General features: G+C 37.2%; 3 protein-coding genes across 5 annotated transcripts; 1 reads left to right on the forward strand and 2 right to left on the reverse strand.

The window, feature by feature from the left end:
* Window positions 1-400: 400 nt before the first annotated feature.
* Window positions 401-4,174, reverse strand: LOC147868406 (Hyaluronan / mRNA binding family). Its single transcript, XM_087318840.1, has 7 exons — window positions 3,751-4,174; window positions 2,189-2,549; window positions 1,732-1,800; window positions 1,479-1,620; window positions 1,234-1,389; window positions 959-1,015; window positions 401-883 (listed from the first exon to the last, which is right to left on the reverse strand). The coding sequence occupies exons 1-7, from the start codon at window positions 3,938-3,940 to the stop codon at window positions 680-682; spliced, it is 1,179 nt and encodes a 392-aa protein (XP_087174966.1). The 5' UTR covers window positions 3,941-4,174; the 3' UTR covers window positions 401-679.
* A 6,037-nt stretch (window positions 4,175-10,211) lies between these two features.
* LOC147868407 (putative protein phosphatase 2C 2) lies at window positions 10,212-12,867 on the reverse strand. The gene is made up of 5 exons (XM_087318852.1): window positions 12,201-12,867; window positions 11,832-12,005; window positions 11,531-11,701; window positions 10,949-11,128; window positions 10,212-10,834 (listed from the first exon to the last, which is right to left on the reverse strand). The coding sequence occupies exons 1-5, from the start codon at window positions 12,819-12,821 to the stop codon at window positions 10,526-10,528; spliced, it is 1,455 nt and encodes a 484-aa protein (XP_087174978.1). The 5' UTR covers window positions 12,822-12,867; the 3' UTR covers window positions 10,212-10,525.
* A 5,983-nt stretch (window positions 12,868-18,850) lies between these two features.
* CHIP (carboxyl terminus of HSC70-interacting protein) lies at window positions 18,851-24,846 on the forward strand. 3 transcript variants are annotated; one of them, XM_087318879.1, is made up of 9 exons: window positions 18,851-18,978; window positions 20,281-20,507; window positions 20,602-20,669; window positions 20,779-20,842; window positions 22,978-23,049; window positions 23,543-23,676; window positions 23,757-23,988; window positions 24,078-24,188; window positions 24,264-24,846. In XM_087318879.1, the coding sequence occupies exons 2-9, from the start codon at window positions 20,385-20,387 to the stop codon at window positions 24,387-24,389; spliced, it is 930 nt and encodes a 309-aa protein (XP_087175005.1). In that variant the 5' UTR covers window positions 18,851-18,978; window positions 20,281-20,384; the 3' UTR covers window positions 24,390-24,846. The 3 variants fall into 3 exon arrangements, with proteins under 3 accessions (XP_087175005.1, XP_087174996.1, XP_087174987.1); XM_087318870.1 differs by lacking the exon at window positions 18,851-18,978 and adding an exon at window positions 19,059-19,081; XM_087318861.1 differs by lacking the exon at window positions 18,851-18,978 and having other exon boundaries at window positions 19,173-20,507.
* The last annotated feature ends 328 nt before the right edge of the window (window positions 24,847-25,174 follow it).

Genomic DNA, 25,174 nt, shown 5'->3' on the forward strand with positions numbered 1-25,174 from the left:
TCATACCTACATTAGATACTTAAATTCAGCCCTTGATCACACCCACATTTTGTAAGCAAACATCATTAGAACTAAAGAGCCGAATCACACAATATTAGATAACTAAAGAGCCGAATCACATGATATTAGATAAGACAAATTATTCACCCTAGTAAAACTTTCCCTCAAATGCAGATATAGACTGCAAGACATTGACAATTCACTGAACCCAGATGAGATATAGACTGCAAGAGGACATACCCAATTATATGTGAGAAGAATTTATGACAGCAATGAACAGCCTATGCAACTGAAATCCACCAAAACTACTACTTTCTTCAACAATGATTCACAAAACTGTCAAACAAGTAACCAAGAGAGTTCATTGGACCTAGATGGATAGAGCACAAAAGACCAGGTATGAAAACAAAGAATTTAAAGGAATGACGGTATGGCTAAACTCCAGTAAGTTTTTGTTATCCTCTTTCCACAAAAGAAAATCACTACGACCTCAAAAACAAGTAGCTAGGAGATTTGATTACAAAAAGAGCTCAAATAAATAAAAAGAACAAAGAGATCATTTCCTAATAAAACAAAAGGTTGTTGCACGGATAGTCTTTGCTCAACTAAAAATGAAGGGGATTTTCCTACTAAAAAAGAACAAAAAAGATGTGGCATCTGATTTTTTGGTTTTGTTCTCCTATTTTCCGCCCAAGGTTGGGAATTGATTTGGATCCTCAATGGAGGGAGCTATTCCCCCTTCCCTGGAGTAACCGTGTGCCCCCCCACTATAACCACCTCTGCTGCCTCCACGGCCTCTGCCCCCTCCACGGCCACCCCTCCTGCCTCCACTGAAGTACTCCCCTCCATCAGCAGGTTTCAAGAATTCATTGATGCTCAAAGGCTATAAAAGAAAAGATAACCTTCAGGCCAAACCCTAACAAAAACGTACACTCCAGAAAATGAAGTAAAGATATACCTTCCGAGATTTCTCTTCCTTGCCCAATACCTCCTTTTTCTTGCCTTTATCCAGACCCTAAATATGTCAATACGAAAATTCTTAACAGCTGAATAAATACCAGAAAACTTGCAGAAGTGTTTTTGGTTTTAGGATCCAGGTTTTAAGACTATTGATCTAGGTTAAGAATATGTGTCTTTGCAGCATGCACACTGTCCTGTAGCTTGAATCTGGGTAATGATTGAATCTTTACTTTGTGTGCTTCATTATATCAATTCCCATTTACATGCTCTTACCAGTTTTGCAAACACCTCCTCTTCGTTCTTTCTCTCAACTAGCTGCATTGCTTCAAAATCCTTATCCAGTGTGACTTTTCTTTCCTTAGATTTCAAGGCCTCTAAGGCCTTCCTTTTCTCACTTAATACCTTCTCATACTCCTCCAAAGTCATTTCCTGCATCACAATAAAGATAAAAATGAAAGTTGGAATTTAGCAAAGCCTATCAAGAAACACTACTTGAAAATAAGAAAATAAAACTATACTTTATCCTCTTCCTCCTCTGGCTCATTCTTTTTCTCTACATCTTCAGCCTCTGGTTGCAACTCTGGCTTGTTCTCTAGCTTGTCTACACCCTCCGCTAAACCAAGTTTTTCATCTTCCACTACACCTGCCTCTGGAATGTCTCTGGAATAAGAGTAAGTAACCGTAGCGAGCATTAAATATCAATTCTAACCAGATAACTTTCACTGATGTACCTTACCAGAAATGTGCTCATATAAACAAGAAGTCACTTACTGTACACCATTTTGATCGACCTCAGAACCCCAATTAGCACGACCACCCCCTTCTCGCTTTATTTCAGTCCTGAAAGCAAAATATAGACAAAATACAACATGAAAGAAGTAACTCCCTAAACATTGAGAGTTTCAAAGTCATCTATTTGGTAGTGGCAAATAAGTCCTTTATCTCAGTTTCAGCATTAAAGTGAATTATTTTTAAATGACTTTGTTCTATTTAGAAACTATTGACTGCTTTTTAATAGAAATGTTTGGAGACTACAGCGAAATTTACAGTCTAAAATCCCTTCGAAAAATGGCTGGCCAACACTTTTCTAATTACACTTCTTTACAAAATGACGAGGATCTTTTTTAACCATTTTTTTAAATTTTCAAGGCTCACTATAAACTTTTAATGGGTAATTTTAGGTACTGATTTGGAAATCTGAAGACAACCAAATAAAGCAATAGCATACCCTCGTCCAGTGCCGCTTCTTCGGTCATATTCTCGCGGGCGACGTTCTTCTTGATCTCCTGAGAAGCCATATCCACGGCCTCCTCGGCCACGTCCACGGCCACGAACTCCTCTACCACTGCCACTGCCACTGCCGCCTCCATTATACTGGTTTCCACCTTCCTCTGGTACACCAGCAGCAGCTTCTCCTCCCCTTCGGTAATTGTTAAAGCTACGGTCCACATATTCATTTCCTTGGGGTCCACCTTCTCGAATAGGACGGGGATTGAAATTACCTTCAACATTTCTCTCTCGATAGCCACCTCTGCCCCCACCTCTACCTCCACCTCGACCCCTCCCACCCTCAGATTGAGCTTCTCTCACTGCCAAACCACAACAAGGGTATGATCACTTCATATTGAGTCCATGTTTGACTTCATTCAAATAAAACAAAATTTTTTTGTAGCATTCAATGCATGTGAAATATGAATCAACGAACATAACAAGAGTATGACCATTTAATATTTATGTCATGCTTGACTATAGTCAAGAAGAATAATTGCCTTTCGCATTCATTTCAAACGTAACTATGTACATGAAATACGAGTCGAGCACAATAAAAGTATTGAATTCCTTTACCTACGAACAGAAATCCCTTTTGCATTGAATTTCTGAGGAATATTATTTGAACAAATATTAATTTCACTTATTCTTGAATTAATGTGGAATATACTCCGAACAAAACAATTTCTGTTTAACCCTTAAAGACACCACAACCAGATAACGCAAACTGAAGGTGATCCACAAGACAACATGTACAAGTTCAGTGAGGTGCAAACCACAAAAATCTTCTTTCTTGTAATTTTAGCCTCATACAAGCATTGAGCGACAACGCCTAGCAAACTTTGTACTTGCTCAAAGTCTACTCCACTACATAGCAACCAGACACCCCCCCCCAAAAGGGTATGAACTAGAAAGAGAAATAATCATAGGGAATGTTTAAAATTAGATACAGTTTGCTGAAGACAAAAAAAAGAAAAGGAACATGGAGGCGAAAAGTATCATCAAATTAGAAACTAGAAATTAAGCTTGCACAACCTTAGCTCTACAAGGTAAACAAAAATGCAGCATATCCAAGCATGAAATCTACATCTTAACATTATAATCGGTCAAAACAATGGATAATAACAAGAGGATTAAAGCCTTAAACCTTGAATCTAGTCATAAGCCATGTGTCCCTGTGTCCTAAGCAGATCAGAGAGAAACTATAAATGGAGAGAAAAAAAGGAGACAGAATAAAGAGCACAAAACGACCTCTAAATTAAGAGAGAAAAGTAGACTCCAAATGAACGAGAAAAAAAAATGAACTGTGAGTAAAGAGGAAAAACTAAAACGCGCTCCAATAAAGAGATAAAACTACATCCGAATTAAGAAAACTTTATCTGAATAAGAGATAAACGAGAAAAAGTCTAAATGAAGACAGAGAAAGAGAAAGAGGAATAATAAAGCCAAAAACGAAGAGTCTGAATGAAGAGAAGAACGAAAGAATAAGGTACCTGTAAAATTAAGCTTTTTTATCATTACCTGCTTGAGAAGGAGGAGGTGGCTTGGTAGGAAGCTTCGCCGAAACAGGCGGGGGAGGAGGCGGTTGTTGCTTCTTCTTGAGGTCTTTCGCAGCAGCAAGAGGTGCAGAAGCTTCAACGCGAGCTATGAAAGCAGCAGGATCTTCGTTCTCGTCGTCTCCAAGCAAGGCAAAGAAGTTCTGAGTTGCCATGGCCGGACACAAACAGACAACAATATGTTTGAGTCGAAAACCAGCAAAAACGGAGCGGAGCGAAGAGTCTTTAGAACCAGATTAGGTTCAGAGTTAGGGTTTCCATGACTAAACAGGAGTTGAGAAGGGAACGTGCTTCTCTGTCTCGTCGAGCAGCTATGGCGATGGCTGTTCTGTGCTGTTGTGTGTGTGTGTGTGTGTGTGTGTGTGTAGAGAGAGAGGAAATGAAAGAAGTAAACCCTTGCGCGTGTACCCCTTCCTACAAATGAATGGATAAGTGTTGTAAGAGCTTAATTGTTCATCCTCAATTCTGATTTTTTTTAGTGTAAAATATTGCCCGGAGTTATAGAACAACCCTGGGTAGCAAGCAAATATGAGAAGGTTGGCCCAGTAGGTTGAAGAGGCACCTCCTGATGTCTCCGAAACCAAAGCCCCATTTTTCCCATCTTGCGGAGGCCTCCTAATATCGGCTTGGAAATGTCTCATTGGTAGTGGCACAAGCACGACAAGTATTGTTAATGTAGTGGCATCCCATTTGTCATTGGACACAAGATTTATATTATAACTTCCACTCGATGCCATGTTGGGTTTACAGGGGCACCTTGTCGATGTTGACAACAAGTTGTATCATTAGTCCATAGTCCCCACACACAAAGTACAATACCCGAGGCCTCTACAAATGTCATTGTTGGTTCTCTATCAATATTGACATCAAAACATCTGATCGGTGTAAAAAACGAGTCATCATGGCTAAGGCCTCTCAGGGCACCATGTTGAACGAATGGGAATATTTGGAGGCAGATAACTTAAATGTCTATTGGATTGGATCTTGAAGTTGTGTGTAGCCTAATCACAACTTTACACTTAAAGAAATATTTTCTCTTCTGAAAATTTCCTTTTGTGTTTATACTTTACTATTGAAAATCCAAAGAGGGGTCTCGCACCAATAAAAATAGCACGTCATATTACTTGTATAACACCCTAGAGTCTCTAACCTAGAAAGAATAACACATATAATGTATATTTATGGTGTCTCTTCCCTTGGGGACACCAATAATAGTATACAATTGGGAATATAGGTTGTAGCCAAGTTATGTGGCCCATCAAGAGTAGAAGATTCATACCATAATGTATTTTGGGCCTCTAACCTAATGGAAATAACCCATTGTTAATTATTCTATAGGGGTTCTTACTAGGCATTATCATGGGACCTTCCTCATGTCAATGATAACCAAGGCTAACATGTACCACATAGATGATTGGGTTTCCAAATATACCGAATCACGAAGACTATACAACAACGGGTGTCAATTCATAACGCACCTCAAGGGTAATAGTGAGTGATCAACATCATCAAGCAAATTTGAAGGACACACAAATGAACAAGGATGATATGTTTTACTCAGAAGGTGTGAAAACACATGGCTAGATAGACATAATAAACTTCACACAAGGGAATGTGGTTCGTCGGCAAATATATAAAGCTTTATATGGATCGTTAAACAATTGACAACCCAATCAATCAACATATAGAAAGGAATCAAACCGATCATTTGCATGACATAGAGTCCCTATGATCAAAGTTTACCAACCACGATGTCACATCCTAAGTTAGGACCACACGCAAAACGGTAGGAAAGCACAAATGTAGTCATGTTGCATTTGGCAAACAATATGAACCACCTCGAAACCAACCACACTTATTGGTTGCAAAGGAGAGTTAAAGGAACAAAGTTAGGCTAGGAGAAGCTATCAATGAGATGGTGACTTAGATACTTATACTCAATGGCAAAAGCCATCAACTGAAAATTCTCTCTCTCTCTCTCTCTCTCTCTCTCTCTCTCTCTCTTCGTAAATCAATGTTTGTTATTAAAACAAGTTGATAATACAACCCTTGTTATCTTCACTACATCATGAATAGTGATAATGCATGGAAAACCCTCTCAAGTGTTGCAAAACTAGATGACATACCTATATCTCCTCTTGGGACAACGTCCCCAAACAACATAGTTGCGAAAATTGGCACATCAACTTCCTTTTCATCTTACGGAGTTGTGTTACCCCATGAAGTCCATCAATACCAAACCCATTTCTCATGGTCCAATTAAACCACATCCCCCAATACCTAAGGTGCTCAAACACGACCTTATATGATGATGTAGGCATGCCTTTATTGTCATCAATAAAAACCCAGTTAAAAGGTGACAAAATATTGCCTGTTATCGATGCCCAAATTGTGATATAACAACCCCAAATGGCTTTAGCAACCGGACATGTAATGAACCTATGTTTGGCATCTTCCTCAACCACCATGCAAAAAAAATATGTCCCATTTAAAATATGTATACCTCCGACCTTAGCTCAGTTGGTAGAGCAGAGGATTGTATTGTTGATTGTCATCCTTAGGTCATTGGTTCAAATTCAACATGTCGGAACTCGATGTTGGTTGCGATTTCAACTATGTTTTCCTTGCATAAAATCTCTCTCTCTCTCTCTCTCTCATGCATGATGCACACAACATATTATGCAATCATGTAGAATTAAGTAGAATTAAGTGTCGAGTCGTCAAGAAATACCTTTTGACACTTGATGACTATGGTTTTTCTGTACATGGAGGAAATATGTGGCAATAGCATCCCTAAGTCCACTTAGAAAACAATTTGAAATATGTCCAAAAGCATTTTCTTACAAAGTTTCCCCAAGTCAAGAAATAAACACCATACACCCTCCTACTTGAGATGGGATAGCGTCCCATTAAGATCATGTCCATGGAAAAGGTTGTTGAATACATCCTTAAGGTTCAAAAAGTCCCCACCTTGACGTCGTAGAATCACATGGGAAGCAAGCAAAAAGATCCAAAAGACACATAAAAACAATTTTTTGTGTTCCGGTTAGATGCAATTGCGCAATGGGATAAAACGTGCTTGCTTCATGTTGCATCAATAGATTCCTCTTGTAACGAATTCCCAAAGTATCATGATATAAGAAAAAATGGAAGCTCAAGATTCACACATTATACTATATAAAAACAATTTTGTCTAACAAGGAAATTGCACACGTTAATACATGTTATAGCCCATCCTATTGCCTACCATTCAAACCATTGATTCCATGGGACGTAGAACACACTAACTATGATGTGAGATGGGGCATTGGAGCACAAGTGATGAAAGTAATCAACTATGTACACTTTGCCCTAAACAAGTTTAAGAGTCTAAGTATCATACGTTGATACAATGCTCTGTCTTTTATCACATTCAACTGTGCCACACATCATTGACCAGACCTATTATTGCCTAAATTTCTATCAAATTTACAGTGTGTGCTCTTGATTGTGATACTCATTGGTAAAGTTCTTCAACATTAAGAGTCGCACTACTCACTTTCACATGCATTACATGAGAATGTCATATTTTTTGTCTCCTAGGCTATATTTGACCTTTGAAAATGATAACAAAATATCTCTCTTTGAACCACTCAAATTAGGGAGAGTGACTTTGATATTTGGTAATTTCCTCTCTTTCTCAACATAAATGTATTGCAAATATTAAATGAAATTTATAACTTTTACCTAACGATTCAAGAAAGTTGAGCTATTATGCCCTATATTTGAGGATTGGTGGATTGCACCGAGCATTGATCCATGAAAATTTCCTTATTCATTTGTGCTTGAAATCTAGATATTTCTAACTCTTACGTGAAGCTATAGAACTTTAGAGATTCACTTGTGGACGAACTAGGAGGAATTCAAAGATATGTCCTTACCTTGTTGTTCTTGATATCCCATTGACATTTAGAGGGATCTTTTAAGAACTCATCCCATGAGATCGTGGCGTTGTAACTTGTCGTGATGTGACGTGCTCGAGTGTGGGAAAAACCGGCGAAAGGGGGTCAAAAAAATGTGCATGTGCAATGTGCGTGCACATGCAAAAGAAAAAGGAAAGAAAGGGTGGAACAGAGGTATAGAAACTCGTGTAAAAACACACACATGCGGATTTCTGCGATAGCGTTCTTGGAGACCAGACAATCCACCATAACCATAGATAGTGTCTTGAAGAAGAGAGAAGAATTTGGCAATTTTCCAAAATACACCTCTCATTATACATATATACTAAAGATGATGAGAATGAATTAATATTTTCCAAAATCACCCCAAAATACCACTCTTCGTGTTTCCGTAGATGACATTGAACTCGTGTTTGTATTCTAGGAGCCACAATAAGGCTATGGGATCAAAAAGAGAATCACCCAAAATCTTTTCTTATCACATATGTGATTCATTCAAACGGGAAGATGTGTTGAAATCAAGCATAATGATGTGTGGATATGGAAAAGAGAGCATGAGAGATGGATTGGACGACAAGAATGCGGACAAAGGATGAGTTGATGGACAATCAGATGGAAGTAAACCATAGGATTAGGAATACGTGAGATGATGGATGAGTGGATGTTGGATAAGCTAATGAATGAGTGAATTTGTGAGAAGCAAGGTGAGAACGTAGGTGCAACCCACAAGCCTAAGGCCATTATGGCGACAAAGATGGCAAAACAAATATGAATTAGATCATTTTGAAGCTTGAGACCACAATCCTAAGACATTGTAAGTGAGACATGAATTTGGATTTATTCTCATAGACTTTTCTTAATCATATGTTACTCCTTTTTAGTGTTAGAGCAAAATCACAAAGATTTTGTTCAAATTTCTTTCATGGTTAATCACATGAATTTGGATTTAACTAACCGTTAATGTGAGCTTGTTATGTGCTTATGTGTATTGCACCATCAATAACCTATGTGGTTCTATCTTGATCTTCAAGTACCCACAAATTACCACCATGTTGCTCTATTTGTCCATTAAGTTTAAGGATGCAACATCGTAAGAGCTTGAACAAGGTTTTGAAAACTTGTGACCAACATTTCCAAAAACTCAAGATGAAAGCATGGGATGGTTAAAGAAGGTTAAGAATGTTCATGAAGATGGAAGTTTTGGCTTGAGTGCTTTTACATGTTTTGTAGTTAATCCCATGGGGTTAACATGAATGTCGTGGTCCCATTTATGATTAACTCGAGGTAAAATCTTCCTTGGCCCAAAAAATTTGGAGATTAAGCTCCGTAATAATTGTTTTAAGCTCCTTGATTATTTTTCCAAGGTGAGGGAAGAGAACAAAAAAATCAACCCCCTTCTTTTATTCCTTCCATCTCCATGTCCTTTGTTTTAATAAGTTACCAAAATTTCAACCACAAAGGGTATTTTGGGTATTTTGCAAAAGTTTTAACATGCAATAGTGTGCCCACTTCTATAGTTCTACAATATGTCAGAACATTCTTAGTTTTTCATCCTTTGCGCCCTTTTCTTACTCTTCCTAAATTACGTCTATATCCTAATTCTCCCCATGTGCATGCCAAAGCACTATGACAACAAGTCAATACTTCAAGAATTTTTAAAAGCCCTCTATCCAAATCAAAGACTAGACTATAATAATGACTTGCCGTTAAACCATTGCTCTTTTGGACCTAGTGACTTTTTCTTCCATTTTAAGCATATACAAATGTCAAAGGTACATCTCATGGTTTGCATTGCAAAGTTGGGCTCTTCTTACTTTTCGATGCAAAAGCAAACTTTGATGTTATACTTATTTGTCAAACAAGTTATGGGAAGCTTTCTAGAAAGAAAGAAACACTCAATTGAAGTAAATGTCTTCTTTATGAGCCTGTCATGGTAATTGAAAGTATTTGAGACGGTAAGGATGACTTATAAAACATTGGCTCGAATTCAATGGTCTATTATTGAAACTAGTTCTCAAATCTAATTATGTAGATACATATTCTAATTATATGCGTGTTTATATAATTGTGTGTATATTCAATACAAACGTACAGTAAGTAGCTTGACTAGTTCCAATTTCCTGAATAGCAAAACTAGTCAATAGAGAATCCCCCGTTTGATTTTCCTGAAACAACTGTGGGACACAAGGAAATAAGGCCAAAAAAGTCTTCACTTAACATTGAATGAATTTGCAATACGTAAGAATCTTTTGTCATACTTGCACGTATATCTATAGTATGTATATAATATACATATATTTAACATGGTTCGATCTGGTTCCATATAATTATGGTAAGTACGTATGTACAGAGTTACTAGTAACATATGTATGGAGATTTGTTTCCCTAAAGCGCGCTCTGTGTTTTCCATAGACAATTTCAGACTTTCAAGCAAACTTTTTTTCACGTTGATTTGACAATTGTTTGTGTTTTACATATCACAAAATGTAAGAGCCTTGAAACTGCTTTTATACACTTGCAGCAACTTTGCTGTTTCACTCTTGTTTTTAAGGGAGGGGAGTGAATTACAATCATGTAAATACTATAAAATGTTGTTTGCCGAGTTCTAATCAAAGGTTGATGGGCCAAGTTTCAAATCCCAAATCCTATCAGAATGGTGGATACATGGTGTGATGAATGGAATGGACCATATGCTATAATATTATTATGGATGTTGTTAATAGATGTAAAAAGAATGGTGGTGAAAGAAGCAAATAGCTCAATGCAGAAAGAATGGTAGTAGAAAAAACCAAAATAAACCTAGGATGACACCGCAATGAAGCTTTGCAAAGGCACGATCAGGATCGTGATATCATCAAGGTTGCCTCGAGTGCATGACTTGTGAATGAGCTTCTCGCAAATGTCCACTTTCAAAGAAGATGAAGACGAAGAAGAAGAAGAAGAAGAAGAAACAGAGGGTTTTCCTTTACTATGCATTGTATAGTCACTGTCTCTTGAACGGCTTGAATCCCAAAGTTTCTGGGCCTTGCATGGCCCTGGTGTCTGTGGCTCCCCCCCATACTCCAACAACATTTCTCTAGCACAATCCACTGCTTCTTGATCACTCACCTACACATCAAATGAGCCACTCAAAACGAATTAACAATTTAACCCAATAACATTGCAAAGTGTATCATTTTCATATACGTTCTTCTTGTAGCTAAAAAAGAAATTAGTTAGTACCTTGTCCCACAGTCCATCCGTCGCGAGGATTAAGAATTCACACTCTTCTGATACCATCAATTGTCTGACTTCTGGCTCGGCTGAAACCCATCCTTTCAAATTTGCATCTCCAAATCCCCGTGTCACGGCCAATGTGCTTTGTAACCTCCACACTCCATTGAAGCAATCTACATAGCCACCCTGGACAATGTTGAGAGTTTTGTCAATATGTTGTGATTTCTTTCAATGATATTGGCACACACTGAACAAATTGTCCATACCGAAATGGAATATATATATTTATGATGATGGAATAGACTATGTTCGGGTTTTCAACTTGGGACATAGGATTAAATATTTGAGAGCGGTTATTTCCCACTTGGATGAATATATGGAATCTACAACAACAGAAAAACTGATGACCTAATTGAATGCTCCACAATGTCTAAAAATTTCCTATCGAGAAATTGGAGAATGTAGGGTTAGGGTACATGGTGTAGGGCATAGGAATTAGGGTTGATTCTTTACTATCAATCTTTTGATGTTGATATCATGGGATTGATTGTGATATATAGTTCAAGAAGAAGGAATGGGGACTCTCACCAGGTCCTCGATACGTTGTCTTTCCTCATCATTGCTTGCTCGATGCAATGTGTTAAGGGCCTCAGCTTTGCCACCTCTAGACAAAACCGCCTTACAATCACCAGCATTTGCCACAACCAGATGACCATCCTTCAATAAGACGGACAAAGAACAAGCCCCACTACTAGTATTCTGTGGAAGAATCATAAACCACCAAGAGTACATTAGTAACTAGCCTTCATCTAGTTTAATTCTTTCATGTTGCTTCATACAAGGAAACAGATGTGGGTAATTCATTGTAACAACTGTTAAAACATTATACCTTAGCCAGGAACTCTGAGTCCAAAGCCATATAACCATCCCTCATCACGTCGTTTAAACTTTCCAATTCTGCATTTTGCTTCTCCATTGCAGCTAAAATGTGTCTCCCAAGGTTTTGGGCAGCGAATGTGGCCGCATGACGACCCCCATGCCCATCAAAAACCCCGAAGAATGCCTATTTCCAACCAAAATAAAGCCTTGAATTGATTTGCACCGAAATCTAGAGCACAACAACTATTTAACAAGCATCTAAAAAACTAACTGTACAAGTAATGTAATGGACATTCAGTGGTATGCACAACCAGAATTTAGAGATGAAAAAATGCAATCCACAACAAACAAAAGCCAAAACATCCAAACAATTACCTACCTGTCCTGGCTTTCCTTGGAAATCAATAAGGGCTACATGAGTATCTTCCATATACTCTTTTCTTCCTTTCTTTGCGCACACTCCATATTTTTCATTCTCGTGGCTGTGAGCCTCGGGACTAAAATCTTCTTGCCGATGTAGCCCGAAATGTTTCACTTTTCCGAAAGAAGCTAATCTTCCCAATTCGGGTATGGCCAATTTAGCTGGCCTTTTCCTTTTAAGGATAGAAGAGGATAACCTGACATCTATTCCTTGTTGTTGTTCTTCTTCTCGTTCTTCTTTACGATTCTCTCTGTTCTCTTTGGAAGGATCGTTTCGAGAAGGCTCGAAGAAAGTATTACTAACCCAAGTTTTCCTTATTAATGGGCTTTGTGCATAGTTTTGAATACAAGAAGAAGGAGAAGAGGAAGGGGAAGACTTGGCTTGTTTTTTCGTAGCATCTGCGGGCAGCAAGTCAGATAAAGCAGACCTAGCGAAGGTCGAGAGAGAGGGAGCACCTGTTGGGGAGGAGAAAGAGCTGGCTATGACTTTGCTCAGCATTTTATGGAGAGACGAAGCAGCAGAGGAAGAGGAAGAGGAAGAGGAAGGGGAGGGTTGAAGAGGGGAGGCACAAGAAGCCATGTTTTGTCGTTAATTTTTGTGAGGGGATATATATGTATAAGTTAGATTGAAGAGAGAGATTTACGTTGTAAGGAGAGTCGGCAGAGAAGGGTCTTAAGGATTTGCATGAAGAAGAAGAAGAAGAAGAAGAAGAAGAAGAACAGAGAACAGAAACAGCAGCAGGACGGAAGATTTCTTGACGTTGTGAGAAGACACAGAGATTTTATATAATTCATAATATTTATTTATAATTAATAATATTAATTATTTATTTAGGAAATTTTTGTTTTCCCGGACTTCCGGCCGCCGACTATGCTCCCGGGATCCACTGTTCAACGGTCAACATCCAGCTTGCAACCACTCTCCTTGCGCCACGTGGATCTTCCTTTTTACGCACGCCCCAACCGTCTCTCCTCACAGCTTTTTCGTTCTCCCTTTCTTCTTCTTTACAACGGCTACCAAATCTTATCTAAAGAAGGCTGAATCTTCTCCCCCATAATATATATGTAATAATGTATGTATACATATAAATTTATAATGATATACTACTATATATGTACCGAGTCTCTTGCAGACATTTTCTCATACCTCAACAAATACACTTCCTCGCACCACCTCAAACATTTAGGAAGTTTGAAACATTAGGAGGAGCTTCTCTCGCCCCTCCCCCCACTCCTCGCCAATTCAAGTAGGAGGGCATCTCACGTTGTGAGATGTGTCTCAAGTAGGAGGGCATCTCACGTTGTGAGATGTGTCTCGAGCGATGGACGAAGTTGGATGGGTGGGATTGTGTTACTCGTAATCATGCACATTAGGAAGAGCTTCTTAGCCAGACCCCCCACTCCTTGCCACTTAAAGTAGGTGGTGTGCAGCTAATGTTGTGACTTGTGATCATGAGATGCTTCTCCAACATCATGCAAAGTCGGATGGGTTGGATTATGATACTTTCATCTTGAGTTTCTAGAAATGTTGGTCTCATGTTTTCAAAACCATGTGCAAGCTCTTACCAATGTTTCGCCCTTAAAACTTATGGCCAATAGGACAACATCATTGTAATTCGTGGGTACTTGGAGATCAAGATAGAACCACGTGTGCATTGGGTTGCCGAATTTCTTTGAAAATTAGTTTCTTCAAGTGGGATAGATATATGTTGTAATGTCCACCATAGAGGCTGATAGTAATCTATGAGACATGACCTTAACCCATGGTGAGGATTGAACTTAGGTTCTCTCAAATTTACGACTTTGATACCACGAGGTAATCATTGAGGCAGCAACCATACAGAGGATATTGGAGAAGACAAGTTATGAGTTTTGCATAAGATGAGGTAGTGAGTTGCATTCTCTAACTTGGAAACGTTTATGATGTTAAACATTGTTGAGATGAGAGAGAAAGTCAGTTCCATCCGACGCCTACGTAAGCCAATGACAATGAACGTTATGAAGTGGTATTTGAATACTATACACATATATGGTTTTGCCTATGGGGAGGTATTTACATGTCTTGTCCACATAAGCTCATCAAGATAAAATTTGTATACAATTTATTGAGCTCCAACCTACACAAGCGAGAACAATGTAATGGTATATTGCAACACCCATATCGACATAAGTTCATCAAGTCGAGGAATGTATGAATCTTGGAGTCCATTACCCCTAACTATTTATGCTTTTTGTCACATGCATAATATTATATAATATCGAGCAATGTGTGGGTAGTTGAGCAACCTTGAGCTCCACTGTATTGATCCTACCTATGTATGTTTTGTACTAACTACGTGTAAGCCAATACTATGGAACAATGCCCATACCCATGTACCTCATCACTATTTCACATGGAACTCGTGTTTATTTGTTTATTAAAGATTCACCTTGGTATTAATGGAGAGATGGCCAAAGGCTACAAAGAAACTGATTTAACACGGGTAAGTTTGTATAAGCTCACCTTTAGAGGTTGTCATGCTAACACTGTAGCAACCCACATGAGATCCCCTTCCCACATTCAAACTTATACATGGACCATCATCCCCCCCTCCCTCTCTCAAATTTCATTCCATTGTATTTCAAGGGTTGTATTCACCTTGGATGGTTTGCTTGCTAATGGAGGAGGTAGGATTAATTACCTCACAAATTGACCAAGTTTGAAAGCTTAAATATAGAGTTTAATACCTTACATTTCATGAGTATATGGTGATGAGACAAGGATTGGTTCACAAGGACACAAACTTTGCACCAAATTTGTTGTTTGCAATGGTCATGGGTTACTACCTCATCGTGTGTTAGTTTCCAGATATGATTGTCTTTTGTGCATTGATTCCGATGTTTCAGATGTTGATATTATGTTCACCTGTTGAAATAATTGTCCAACATCTATCTTTCAAACATTTCAATTGTTCCTAGGTTTTCACACCACATCCATCTCCCTTTTATCATATATAATGAATTGAATATTATTTTGCATAAATTCAACATAAGAATTATTGGTCAAACCCCACTATGTGTGTGTTTGTATTTATATTTATATGTACATATATAGGCATGTATGTATAAGCATATGTACAAATATATATGCACATTACGTGTAATATATCAATGGTCTCTCTATATATAAAAGTCCAATGTGGAAAACATCTATTAGCAACATTTGTTGACTTGATATATTCATTAAAATTGAATCATTTGATCCAAGTTCATGTAACTCGCTTCATATCATTGCTCAATTAGACCAACTTTATAGCAATGAAAACTCTCCTCCTATTCGTCTAATCTTATGTCAATCTTTAATGCACCATGCAACTGTATGTATCATATACTATATTTTTAATACACATTGTATATAAGTTTTGATCTACTTCATAACAAACCATGTGAGTTTAAGGATGGCATGGATGCATTATACAATTACAGGAGTCTAGCAACACACATGTGATTGTAAAGAATGGTCCATTATAATTCTACATGTGGTTCCCTTGTACCCTGTGAGTAGATTTGAGAGTAAACTTAAAGAGTAATTGCTTTTCAATTCGAGCTTGTGCACACTAGCACATTTCTTTTAGACTATGTATAACTTTGTAAATTTGTTTTTTTTTTCAACAAATACATTCTTTAAATAAAAAGCTCTCCATATGTTCAACCAACCGTTAGATTGTGAAAGTGAAATTGTAAGGTATATATGAGATTTCCAAATTTTCTTGCTATTTAGTAAGTTAAAACTTGCAAATTGTTATATGAGATAATATTACCAAGGGCTCATTCATCCATTGGCTATGCTTGCAACACTAACATGTGGACAACTTACAATGTTGCTTTTCATCCTTGGTGGAAAGAGATAACTAGCCATGACTAAAGAAATCATCATTGAAAAATTTTGCATGTTTAAAATACATCATGTTGTGCATGACCTCTTATTTGCAAATATTTTGATGATTTATCAATTGATCCATAAAGAAGAGAGATGGTTTCCTCCACCAAGATGGTTTTTTTGGCCCCCTATATTGGAAGGACCCTGATTTTAGATGAGTAAATGCAATTGCTAAGGTAGATATGTGAGGGCGTTTGCTATTCAATGTGTTGGTTGATGAGGGTATGTTTTCCTATACGAGTTCTTTGTAGCCTTTGGGCATCTTTCCATTAATAGTAAATATCAAGGTGAATCTTTTATTGAAAAAAAAGAAAGAAAGAGAGATAGTTAGTAGTGAATCATCATGAAGCAAGAAAATTACACAATTCTAGAAATAAATTTAAGGGAAAATATCATAGACAATCCATTGCATGTGGGACAAGAGCATTTATGCCACTAATATTTTTCACAATATCAAAATTACCCAAGTGAGATAGTAGGGAGTCTATTATGATCATCCTTTGCTTAAATTTGCACAAATAAAGGGTGGGTCAATGCTAGAATGAAGCATGCTAGCGAGGTTATATGATAATTAAAAGTTGGATCTAATGATACAACATGATAATCTCATTAAGTTGTATCAATAACCACTTTGTAAAAAGATAACTATGTTGCACCATAATGAATTAATTAGATCTAAACATGTTAATTATATGATGATAATCCAATCAAGTTTCCATATCTAAAAAAAACTCAGCCTATGGCATGCACATTTCATGTTTACTTTCTCCCTTATGAATAAGGAGGTTTTATTCCATGGCCTTATGGGGGATAGTCTTCATAGTAAAAAGCATTCTAGGGGTATAATTGATGTTACAAGGGAGAACTATTTTTTGAAGATTCAATGGAAAGATGCCCAAAGGCTACAAAGAACTCATACATGAAAACACAACCACCATACCCACATCAACCAACACGTCAAATAGCAAAAGCCCTCACGCAACTAACTTGGAAACTACATTTACATGTACAAATTTGGGATCCTTTCATAATGGATGGCCGAAAAAGCCACCTTGGTGGAGCATATCTCCACTTTGTTCTCTCCCCCAAAAAGACGAGCCTTTGGCCACATTTCTTTAAAATGTTGTTGCTTACGAAACACAACATCAGTGAGTTCTAGCATTTTCCTTGAATAAGTACCTAAAGAACAAATATATGTACTAAATTTAGCATAATGTTGCATTGTCCACAACTTGAGTTCTAAGACCAATAAAAACTTTTCAAACCAAAAACCTTCTTAAACAATAGTATGCCCTTTTACTAGTAGTAGCATTAAAAAACCATATGTGTGTTTTAAGTAGGTCCCAATGGTGGCATGCTAATTGCACTTGTTCAAATCTTATATGAATATTTGAACAAATTTGTGTGTAGGGGGAGTGTCAAGAAACTTGCAATATTGTTTCTCACAAATAAATATGGATGTGACCGTAAATTTGTTTTCATCAATTAATGAGACAAGCGTGTGTGATTTTAGGTTGCTTCTACAAACAATATAATAATTTCGAGTGGTCGTATACTTATCCACCATCAGGAGAATGCATGTATTTCCCACAAATGCTACTTTTGTAGCAAGACAAACAAGTAAGACCCATTAAAAGTTGTTAGACAAGCTTTTGAACCGAAATCTAGTAATGACTACTGACCTCATCCATCGTTGCAAAGTGTGTGCTTCATCTATTATTTCTGCAATATAAACCAAACTTGATCTTGAAGTTTATGTGCTTTATCCATTCACATGATAAAGTGTGTGTGCTCACTACATAATTTATGCTAATAAGACAAACATTGAGATCATTTTTGTGAGACCTTAAAATGTCACATAAGAATTTGCTCTAAATCCTTGTGTAGCAAGATTAGGTAGTTTGTAAACTTATTTGAATGTGTCATCTATTAGTGAGTGGCATAACATGATCTTCATAATTTGGTGAGACAAATTGTGTGGTTCTTGGTAGGCAATTTGCATAAATAAGATACATTTAAAGATTGCTTTCGTAATAGGTAAAAATTTGACATAGAAAATTGTTGTCAATCATTAGGCAATATGTATTTGTATCAAACTTTTCGAGCCCCTTGTTGACGCGAGAGTGGGATAAAGCGTCTCCCTCATCCATCTATCTGTAGATCAATATGTTTGCTCTACTCATAAATGTGACAATGGTGGGGTCCGCTAGCATGCTACTCGTGTACATAATAGAAGGTCAAAGGATACATTTATAGAGTTTTCATTTTCCCGTAGAAATGGTTTTGTGGTAGTGTTCGACATTGGAAACCTTAGTCTAATGTTGCCAGAAGGGACCCAAAACTGTTGCATGGTCCATCATCATGTTAACATCATGGGTGGGTCTATGATGCACATTGCATACAATGTCATAGGATCAATCAATCATAGGGACTCGAAGGACAATCAATATTAGTCAATTATGCATTGTTGCGTAACTTTGTTGTGTTAATGCGAAATCTAGTTACGAGAAGAAAGAGAGACAATTGCTCAACAAACATCGAGACCAACGAGCTTGTTGATTGTGTCATTGACAATGGAATGGGACAAAGTGTGTTTGTTACGTTATTGACAGAAATAGCGGAAATAGCAAATTTATCTTAATTACACAACTACCCTCGAGAGCCCACAGTCCAGAGTCCAGACATTTACTAGCTTTGATGGCAACGAACATCTAGCGCAAGAAAAAAGCTTGTGAATTTCCTGCTAATCTAGGGTTTTACATTCCTTTTTCTTCTCCTACGCGCGCGTGCGCACGCAGATTCGTTTCTTCTCTGTCAGGTTTGTCTGACGTTTTTTTTACTATGTGCATCTTCTCTTCCGTGGTAATGATTTAATGGATTCGAGAGTCGGATACTGTCGCTATTTCTTCAGCATGCACAATGTAAGATCAATGAAAACTCACCTCTCCTCTAATAACTGAATCGACGAGTTTCTGCTAAAAAAAGAACGTTAAAAGAACGTTTGTTGTTGAAGATTTAGATGTTCTGCAATTTCTTCAAAGCATGGAGAATCTGCAGAAACGAATTGGACAAACATTTACCTAACGAAAGAAATACTCTTAGAAGTTTTAACATTTATTTATTTTCAATCTGTTTAGAAAAAGATGGAGAATGCGCACAAGCAAACACAAATCCTGATCAAGAAAACATTTTCCTAATGGAAGAAATCCTGTTAAACGACTAAGCTTTTATCACAATCTATTCTATTCACAAAAATGGAGAATGTGCGCAGACATGCTGAGATATTGACGGATCAAGAAACATGTACTTTCAAGAACGAACTTACGTTGAAAAACCATTCTTTGCTTCCTAATCTCCTCAAAAACATAGGGTATGTCCCAAATAATCCGATATTCTGAATGATCTAAGGAACTTTTATAATGCCCGTTGAAGGTTTAACTGTTCATTGCTCAGTGATCTCTTAAATAAATGGAGAATATGGACAAACAAGCCAAGAATCCGAAAGATTAAGGAATCGTTTACTTTGAAAAAAGCCCCATTGAACCGTTGAACTAAATCTGTAACAAGCTCCTATTGAGGCATTGCAATCTTAAATGAAATGCAGATATGATCAAACAAGATGAGATCCTGGAAGATAAACTGTCTATTGAAGCTTTTACTGAGTTGAGATATATTTGTATTGAAGCTTCAGCTGACTCAAGAATAGGTTTACTTTTTCTTTCACTTTGTCATCTTTTTAGAAAGACACAGACTGTGCATAGAGACGACGAGAATATAAAAGACCTTTACTCAAAGAAAGAATGCATTTCAATACTCTCATGCTTTAGAACATCTTCAAAGACATGCATAATGAAACACAAATAAGCTGAGTTACTAAAAGGAAATTTTTTCAGCAAGAAAAAATGCATTTCAAAGCTTTCACTGGGCTGAGAGGAGATTCCTGTTGAAGCTCTAACTGACTTGAGTGTAAGGTTCAATTGAAGCTTTAACTAAATACTATATAGAAACCTTTATTTTCAAGAAAAAACTCCTGTGAAGGTTTAACTGGATAAAATATAGGGACTTATTGAAGCTTTAACTGAATCCAAATCATTTTTGCAATCTCTTCATAAATGTGCAGAATGTGCCATACATAAAAGGAGATTTTGAAAGACCAAGGAAATCTTTACTTCAAGAAAGTATCGCTGGTGATGTCTTAACTTAATTTGGTATAGGCTTCTGTGAATGCTTTGCATTCTCTTAGAAAACATGCACAGTATGCACAATCAAGCGGAGATTTTGAAAGACCAAGGAAACCTTTACTTCAAAAAAGAACGCTTGACAGCAGCAATTGAAGCTTATACTGAGGTTATGTGTCAGTTTTTATTCTAATGTATCTGATTTTGTTCTGTTCTCTTAAATTTTCTTGTGCTAAAGCTACTGTTGTGGTTCCTTTTTGCAGGCCATCACGTTGTGTCCAAATGTTCCAACGTATTGGACCAATAGGGCCCTTTGTCATAAGAAAAAGAAGTGAGTTCCTTAAGACTCTGTCCAGTGGTGTTGCCAGTTTTGATTCTATAAATATGATAATGTCTGTGGGTTTCTTACTTCTGACAAATTCTTTCGTCTGTTTTATCAGTGATTGGGAACGTGTAGAATCAGACTGTAGGAGGGCCTTGGAGCTGGATAGAAGTTCCCTGAAGGTAAAACTAAGAAATCATAGTCTTAAATTGTGCTTTGTTGCTTAACCCTGTAATCACCATGATTCTCCATAGCCAACTCATTAGTGGAAGAGTGAGCCATGGTTTAACTTTAATTTGTTGTCACGTGCCTTCTCTGATGTGAGTTCAAGGTTGACGTGTTTTAAGTTAATCTAGGTTCAGTGTTCAGCTCATCTGCTTCATCAAATTTGCAGATTGCAGATGGATTGAGATTGTTCTCCATGGGCTTGAAAATTATGAAAATATTGTACATTGGAACCAGTGTGGGTTGTGGTGGGATTTGGTATGTGCCTCAAACAAACGAGCCCATGGGCCTTTGTTCTTTCCTCCTACAGACAATACGCTCCTATCTCATGGAATTTTAAGCTTGTTAGATACTGCAAATACTGAGCACTTTTAAAAAACAACATAGCACCTGGGATCTGTAGTTGTGTAGGTTCCTGTAGGGATGTGATTTTGATCACATCAATCAGAGACATGTTTTCTTTTGGACCTCACATATTGATCCTTGCATTATTGAAAGCTAATGCATCCAAAGTACAAATTAGTGGTTGAAAAAGATCTGCACATTCACAATCAAAGGTTGCAGCACTGTTAGCTACTCGGCTGGGTGTGTTCCCCCAAGGATGTCCTAGGGTTCCTCCAAATTAGTAATACGGAAACATCCCTAAAAATCTCAGTTAGGTTGGGCACTAGTACATTTTACTATAGGTCTTTATTTACATGTTGAACAGAATTTACAGTTCAAATCATTTTCATGCTGTCAATACCTATGTTGAGTTTTTTATTTCATCATAAATGTTGATTTCAGTTTCAGTATAACTCTTATTGTTACTATAATTTAGTTAATCAATACATTGAGCCAGAACATAATTATTGATTTGATCAAAGCTTTAACATAGATAATGTTGACATCTGAAAATTTAAACTTTCTTGGGTTGTGCAATAGGCTTAAGATGTGATTGAAAATAAATCTCAAAAATTTGGTAATGGGAGCAAAAGTAATGAGGTAAGCACTAAAAGTGCCACTGATACATGTACCATAAATACCAAAGAAGAGGAAGCCTGTGCTATGTAGGAGGTTGTGGGGGCACTTGATCATTTTGCATGGTGTAAGCTTACCATTAAATTAGCCCGTCATCAGAAATAGAGAAGCCACTTGTCCTGATGTGAGCCAGAGTGGTATACATTCCAGTGAAATGGTGTACTGTACCTTTTAAAAAAACACAAATGAGGCTCTATCCTGGATAGATAGAAGAATTGGCTCTTTTTATGATATTTTTCCTACAGTTTTATCATGGAAACAATGAAAACAGCTATTCTGTTTTGTGATCATGGAAATGCCGCTTCGCTGCTCTCTGAATACAATATTGAGCCATCTGTAGCCACTTCTAGGAACACTCTTTAGATTATCATAAATGCAGAGGGTATACTGTAGCTATTGGTGCATGTATGGAGCCACTATTGGATGCCCTTGGATGATTACTCTCTAGCCCCATGTGTTGTATGATATGTAATATATCACGCAGCTGATTTGGACAATCCTATTAGGGAGGCATTTTCACTAGCGCTAGCTTACTATCCGCAATGCATGAAATATTACAGAAAATAATGATCTAGCTCTGGGTCTCATATATATGTGTGGTAGGGCAGAAAGTACATGTGTTAGGAAGGCATTGGTTAATATAGGACACTCTTGCATCGGCAAATGTTGGAGACCTCAAACAGTTTTGTCTTGTTAAAATGGTTTTGAGAGTACTTCATTCAGTCCAGTATCTTTTGGTTTGAGTACTTAATGTGTCATATCATATGATTATGCAATCTCAAAACATTGATTTGTTGTGTTGGAGAATAAACAATTTTGTTTAATGAGCTAGTTCTTTTTATAAATTTGTTGAATGATTTATATTAATAACCACATGTTTTTAATAATGGTATATAAAATTATAGATTTAATAATAATTTAGCTGAATAGTTGTAAACCATTTAAAAAATGTATCGCTTGTGATACTAGAACATACGTAGTAACTTTGGATTCATGATGTGTAGGTTAACTTTTTGTCCATTTTATTTGTGAATTTCATATCTGACATGTGTGCTTTGCTTTGCTTTTATAGGCACGCTATATGCTAGGACTTGCTTTGCTGCAAAATAATCAATATGGGGAAGCTGTTAAACAACTTGAGAAGGTTAGGATACTTTAAATACTGCCTCGATGAAAATGATATTTTCTTCTTCTCGTGATAATGTTTTGAAGAAGACAATAGTTTTTTATATGACATTGTATGAAGGTACTTCTAAACAATTGTTTAATAAGATATATTTAATTGGTATTCTATGTATCATGAAAGACAAATTGGTTAAGCTTGTGATGCTTTTTGAGCCTTGTTACTTCCATGTGGTCCTTCGGTGCATTGGAAGGCATATTCTAGAAGTCTTTCTAGTAAATTGCTGTTTTCCAATTTCATTAAATAATGTCCTAATTGATCATAAATGTTTATCGCTTGAATTCAAAGATGAAGTTAAATATTGCCACTGTTTAAATACCCACAACGGACATTAGGCTTGTTACGGCTTTCAGCTTGCTTTTACCAGGCCTGGTTACCTTAGGTTATTACTTTTAAAATTTTTGTAAAATGGTGTTAAAGTACTATAAGCTAATTTGATGTATACTACCAACAGGCATTGGAGCTGGGACAATCAGGACCGACACCTAGTGATATGGTAGAAGTGATCTGGTTAGAAGTTGCTAGGGCCAAATATGCAGAATGGGAACGTGCTGCTTTGCCACGGATACAGAAACGAAAGGAATTGAGGTGAAATGTGTATATCAAGGCTTGTGGCACTTCTTTTGCTTACACATTCCCATACGAGGCATTGTGGAAATGCTCTGCAGGGAGTTCTGTGAAAAGGCTTTACAGGAATCATTCAACAAAAATATTGGTAAGGTGATGGGTTCCCAGATTGCAGAAGGTATTCATACTTCTGAAGCAATACCCACAATGGACATTGAGCTGGAGCAGCCACCAACCTCTGAAGTAGCCAAATTAATGAATAATTATATTGAACAAAAGCAAACTTTAATGGAAGTTTTTGATAAAGCTTCTATATGTGACACACCATCTGAGGTGTGGAAATCAAAAGATAATCTGAAGCTTGAATTTCTTATCTGCGGGTTTTATTGAACCAAAGATTCATTATTGCTGAACCTACACAGGTACCCGAATATTTGTGTTGCAAGATAACTATGGATATATACCGCGATCCAGTGGTCACACCAAGTGGGATAACATATGAGCGAGCTGTACTACTTGATCATTTGGAAAAGGTATGTTGATGCATCAACTCTTTTAGCATAAGGAAGCTGTATTGCTGTGTCTTCATACTGACTTGGTTATTCTAGGTGGGTAAGTTTGATCCTATCACTCGAGTTCCTTTACAAGCTCATCAGCTGAGTCCAAATTTGGCACTCAAGGAGGCTATCAAATCATATCTGGCTGAACACAGCTGGGCTTATCAGATGAACTGAAGTACATATCCTCTTTGATGCATGTGCTTGCATTCTCGATACCTCTATTGTGGTAAACACAGAAGAGAGATGGTGAAAGTGACATCTGTGTGAGAGTCATCCAAATTGCCTTAGGCTGGCAAAGGAATAGTCTTTTTGGTTTCCTGGTCAGATCCTGGATGTTTTGGAATGCTTAATTTTTTCGTGATATGTATCAGGAGCAGGAGGAATCAACTTGGCCAAGCTCGTTCATTTTCAGGCAGCCAAGTCTTCTCTAAAAGGGTTTGTAGCTCAGCCCAATAGTGTATTTTGAATTTAAATGTTTGGTAGATTTCATCCATACCATTTGACTTACCCCTATAAAATAGACTTGATGTTTGTAGGTTCTATTCAAGTGCATTTCCAGTTATATAATTGGATCTGCAGATCATATTTCCACTCAGATTCCATGAATGTCAATCAATGATTATTTTATGAACTTAACCCTGTGTTTCTGAATATATGGTGCTACGCCATTGTAGGTGGCATTGCAATTTTTTTATGCTGTTGATAAATGTTTGATAAAGGCAAGTAGTTTAGACATTTCCATGTTTGAATAGTTTAGTCTGTATCAGGGAGAATGTACAAAATTTCACAGAATGGGACTTGTTTAATATCATGGAAATGTACTATGCCAAAATTTCTCATTCCCTGAAATATAGTGCTCTACTCTACAGCATGCCAGCTAATAACTTTTGCAATTTCTAACATATGGTTAATTGTAGAGAGTTCGTAAACAAATCAAGAGAATTTTTCTTAATGATGCC

This window comes from Azolla caroliniana, unplaced genomic scaffold, assembly GCF_043228905.1.
Source record: "Azolla caroliniana isolate FFs.n. ecotype wild unplaced genomic scaffold, voAzoCaro1.0.p SCAF_1, whole genome shotgun sequence".
Lineage (NCBI taxonomy): Eukaryota > Viridiplantae > Streptophyta > Polypodiopsida > Salviniales > Salviniaceae > Azolla > Azolla caroliniana.

Excerpts from the sequence above, each read along its gene's own strand:
- LOC147868406 (XM_087318840.1), bottom strand. The coding sequence starts at position 3,940 with ATGGCAACTCAGAACTTCTTTGCCTTGCTTGGAGACGACGAGAACGAA. Across the intron at positions 1,621-1,731 it reads GTCGATCAAAATGGTGTACA|AGACATTCCAGAGGCAGGTG; the intron begins GTAAGTGACTTC and ends CTCTTATTCCAG. Across the intron at positions 884-958 it reads AGGAAGAGAAATCTCGGAAG|CCTTTGAGCATCAATGAATT; the intron begins GTATATCTTTAC and ends TTTCTTTTATAG.
- LOC147868407 (XM_087318852.1), bottom strand. The coding sequence starts at position 12,821 with ATGGCTTCTTGTGCCTCCCCTCTTCAACCCTCCCCTTCCTCTTCCTCT. Across the intron at positions 12,006-12,200 it reads TCCAAGGAAAGCCAGGACAG|GCATTCTTCGGGGTTTTTGA; the intron begins GTAGGTAATTGT and ends GGTTGGAAATAG. Across the intron at positions 10,835-10,948 it reads CGGATGGACTGTGGGACAAG|GTGAGTGATCAAGAAGCAGT; the intron begins GTACTAACTAAT and ends TTTGATGTGTAG.
- CHIP (XM_087318879.1), top strand. The coding sequence starts at position 20,385 with ATGCTTTGCATTCTCTTAGAAAACATGCACAGTATGCACAATCAAGCG. Across the intron at positions 20,508-20,601 it reads CAATTGAAGCTTATACTGAG|GCCATCACGTTGTGTCCAAA; the intron begins GTTATGTGTCAG and ends TCCTTTTTGCAG. Across the intron at positions 23,677-23,756 it reads CAGAAACGAAAGGAATTGAG|GGAGTTCTGTGAAAAGGCTT; the intron begins GTGAAATGTGTA and ends AATGCTCTGCAG.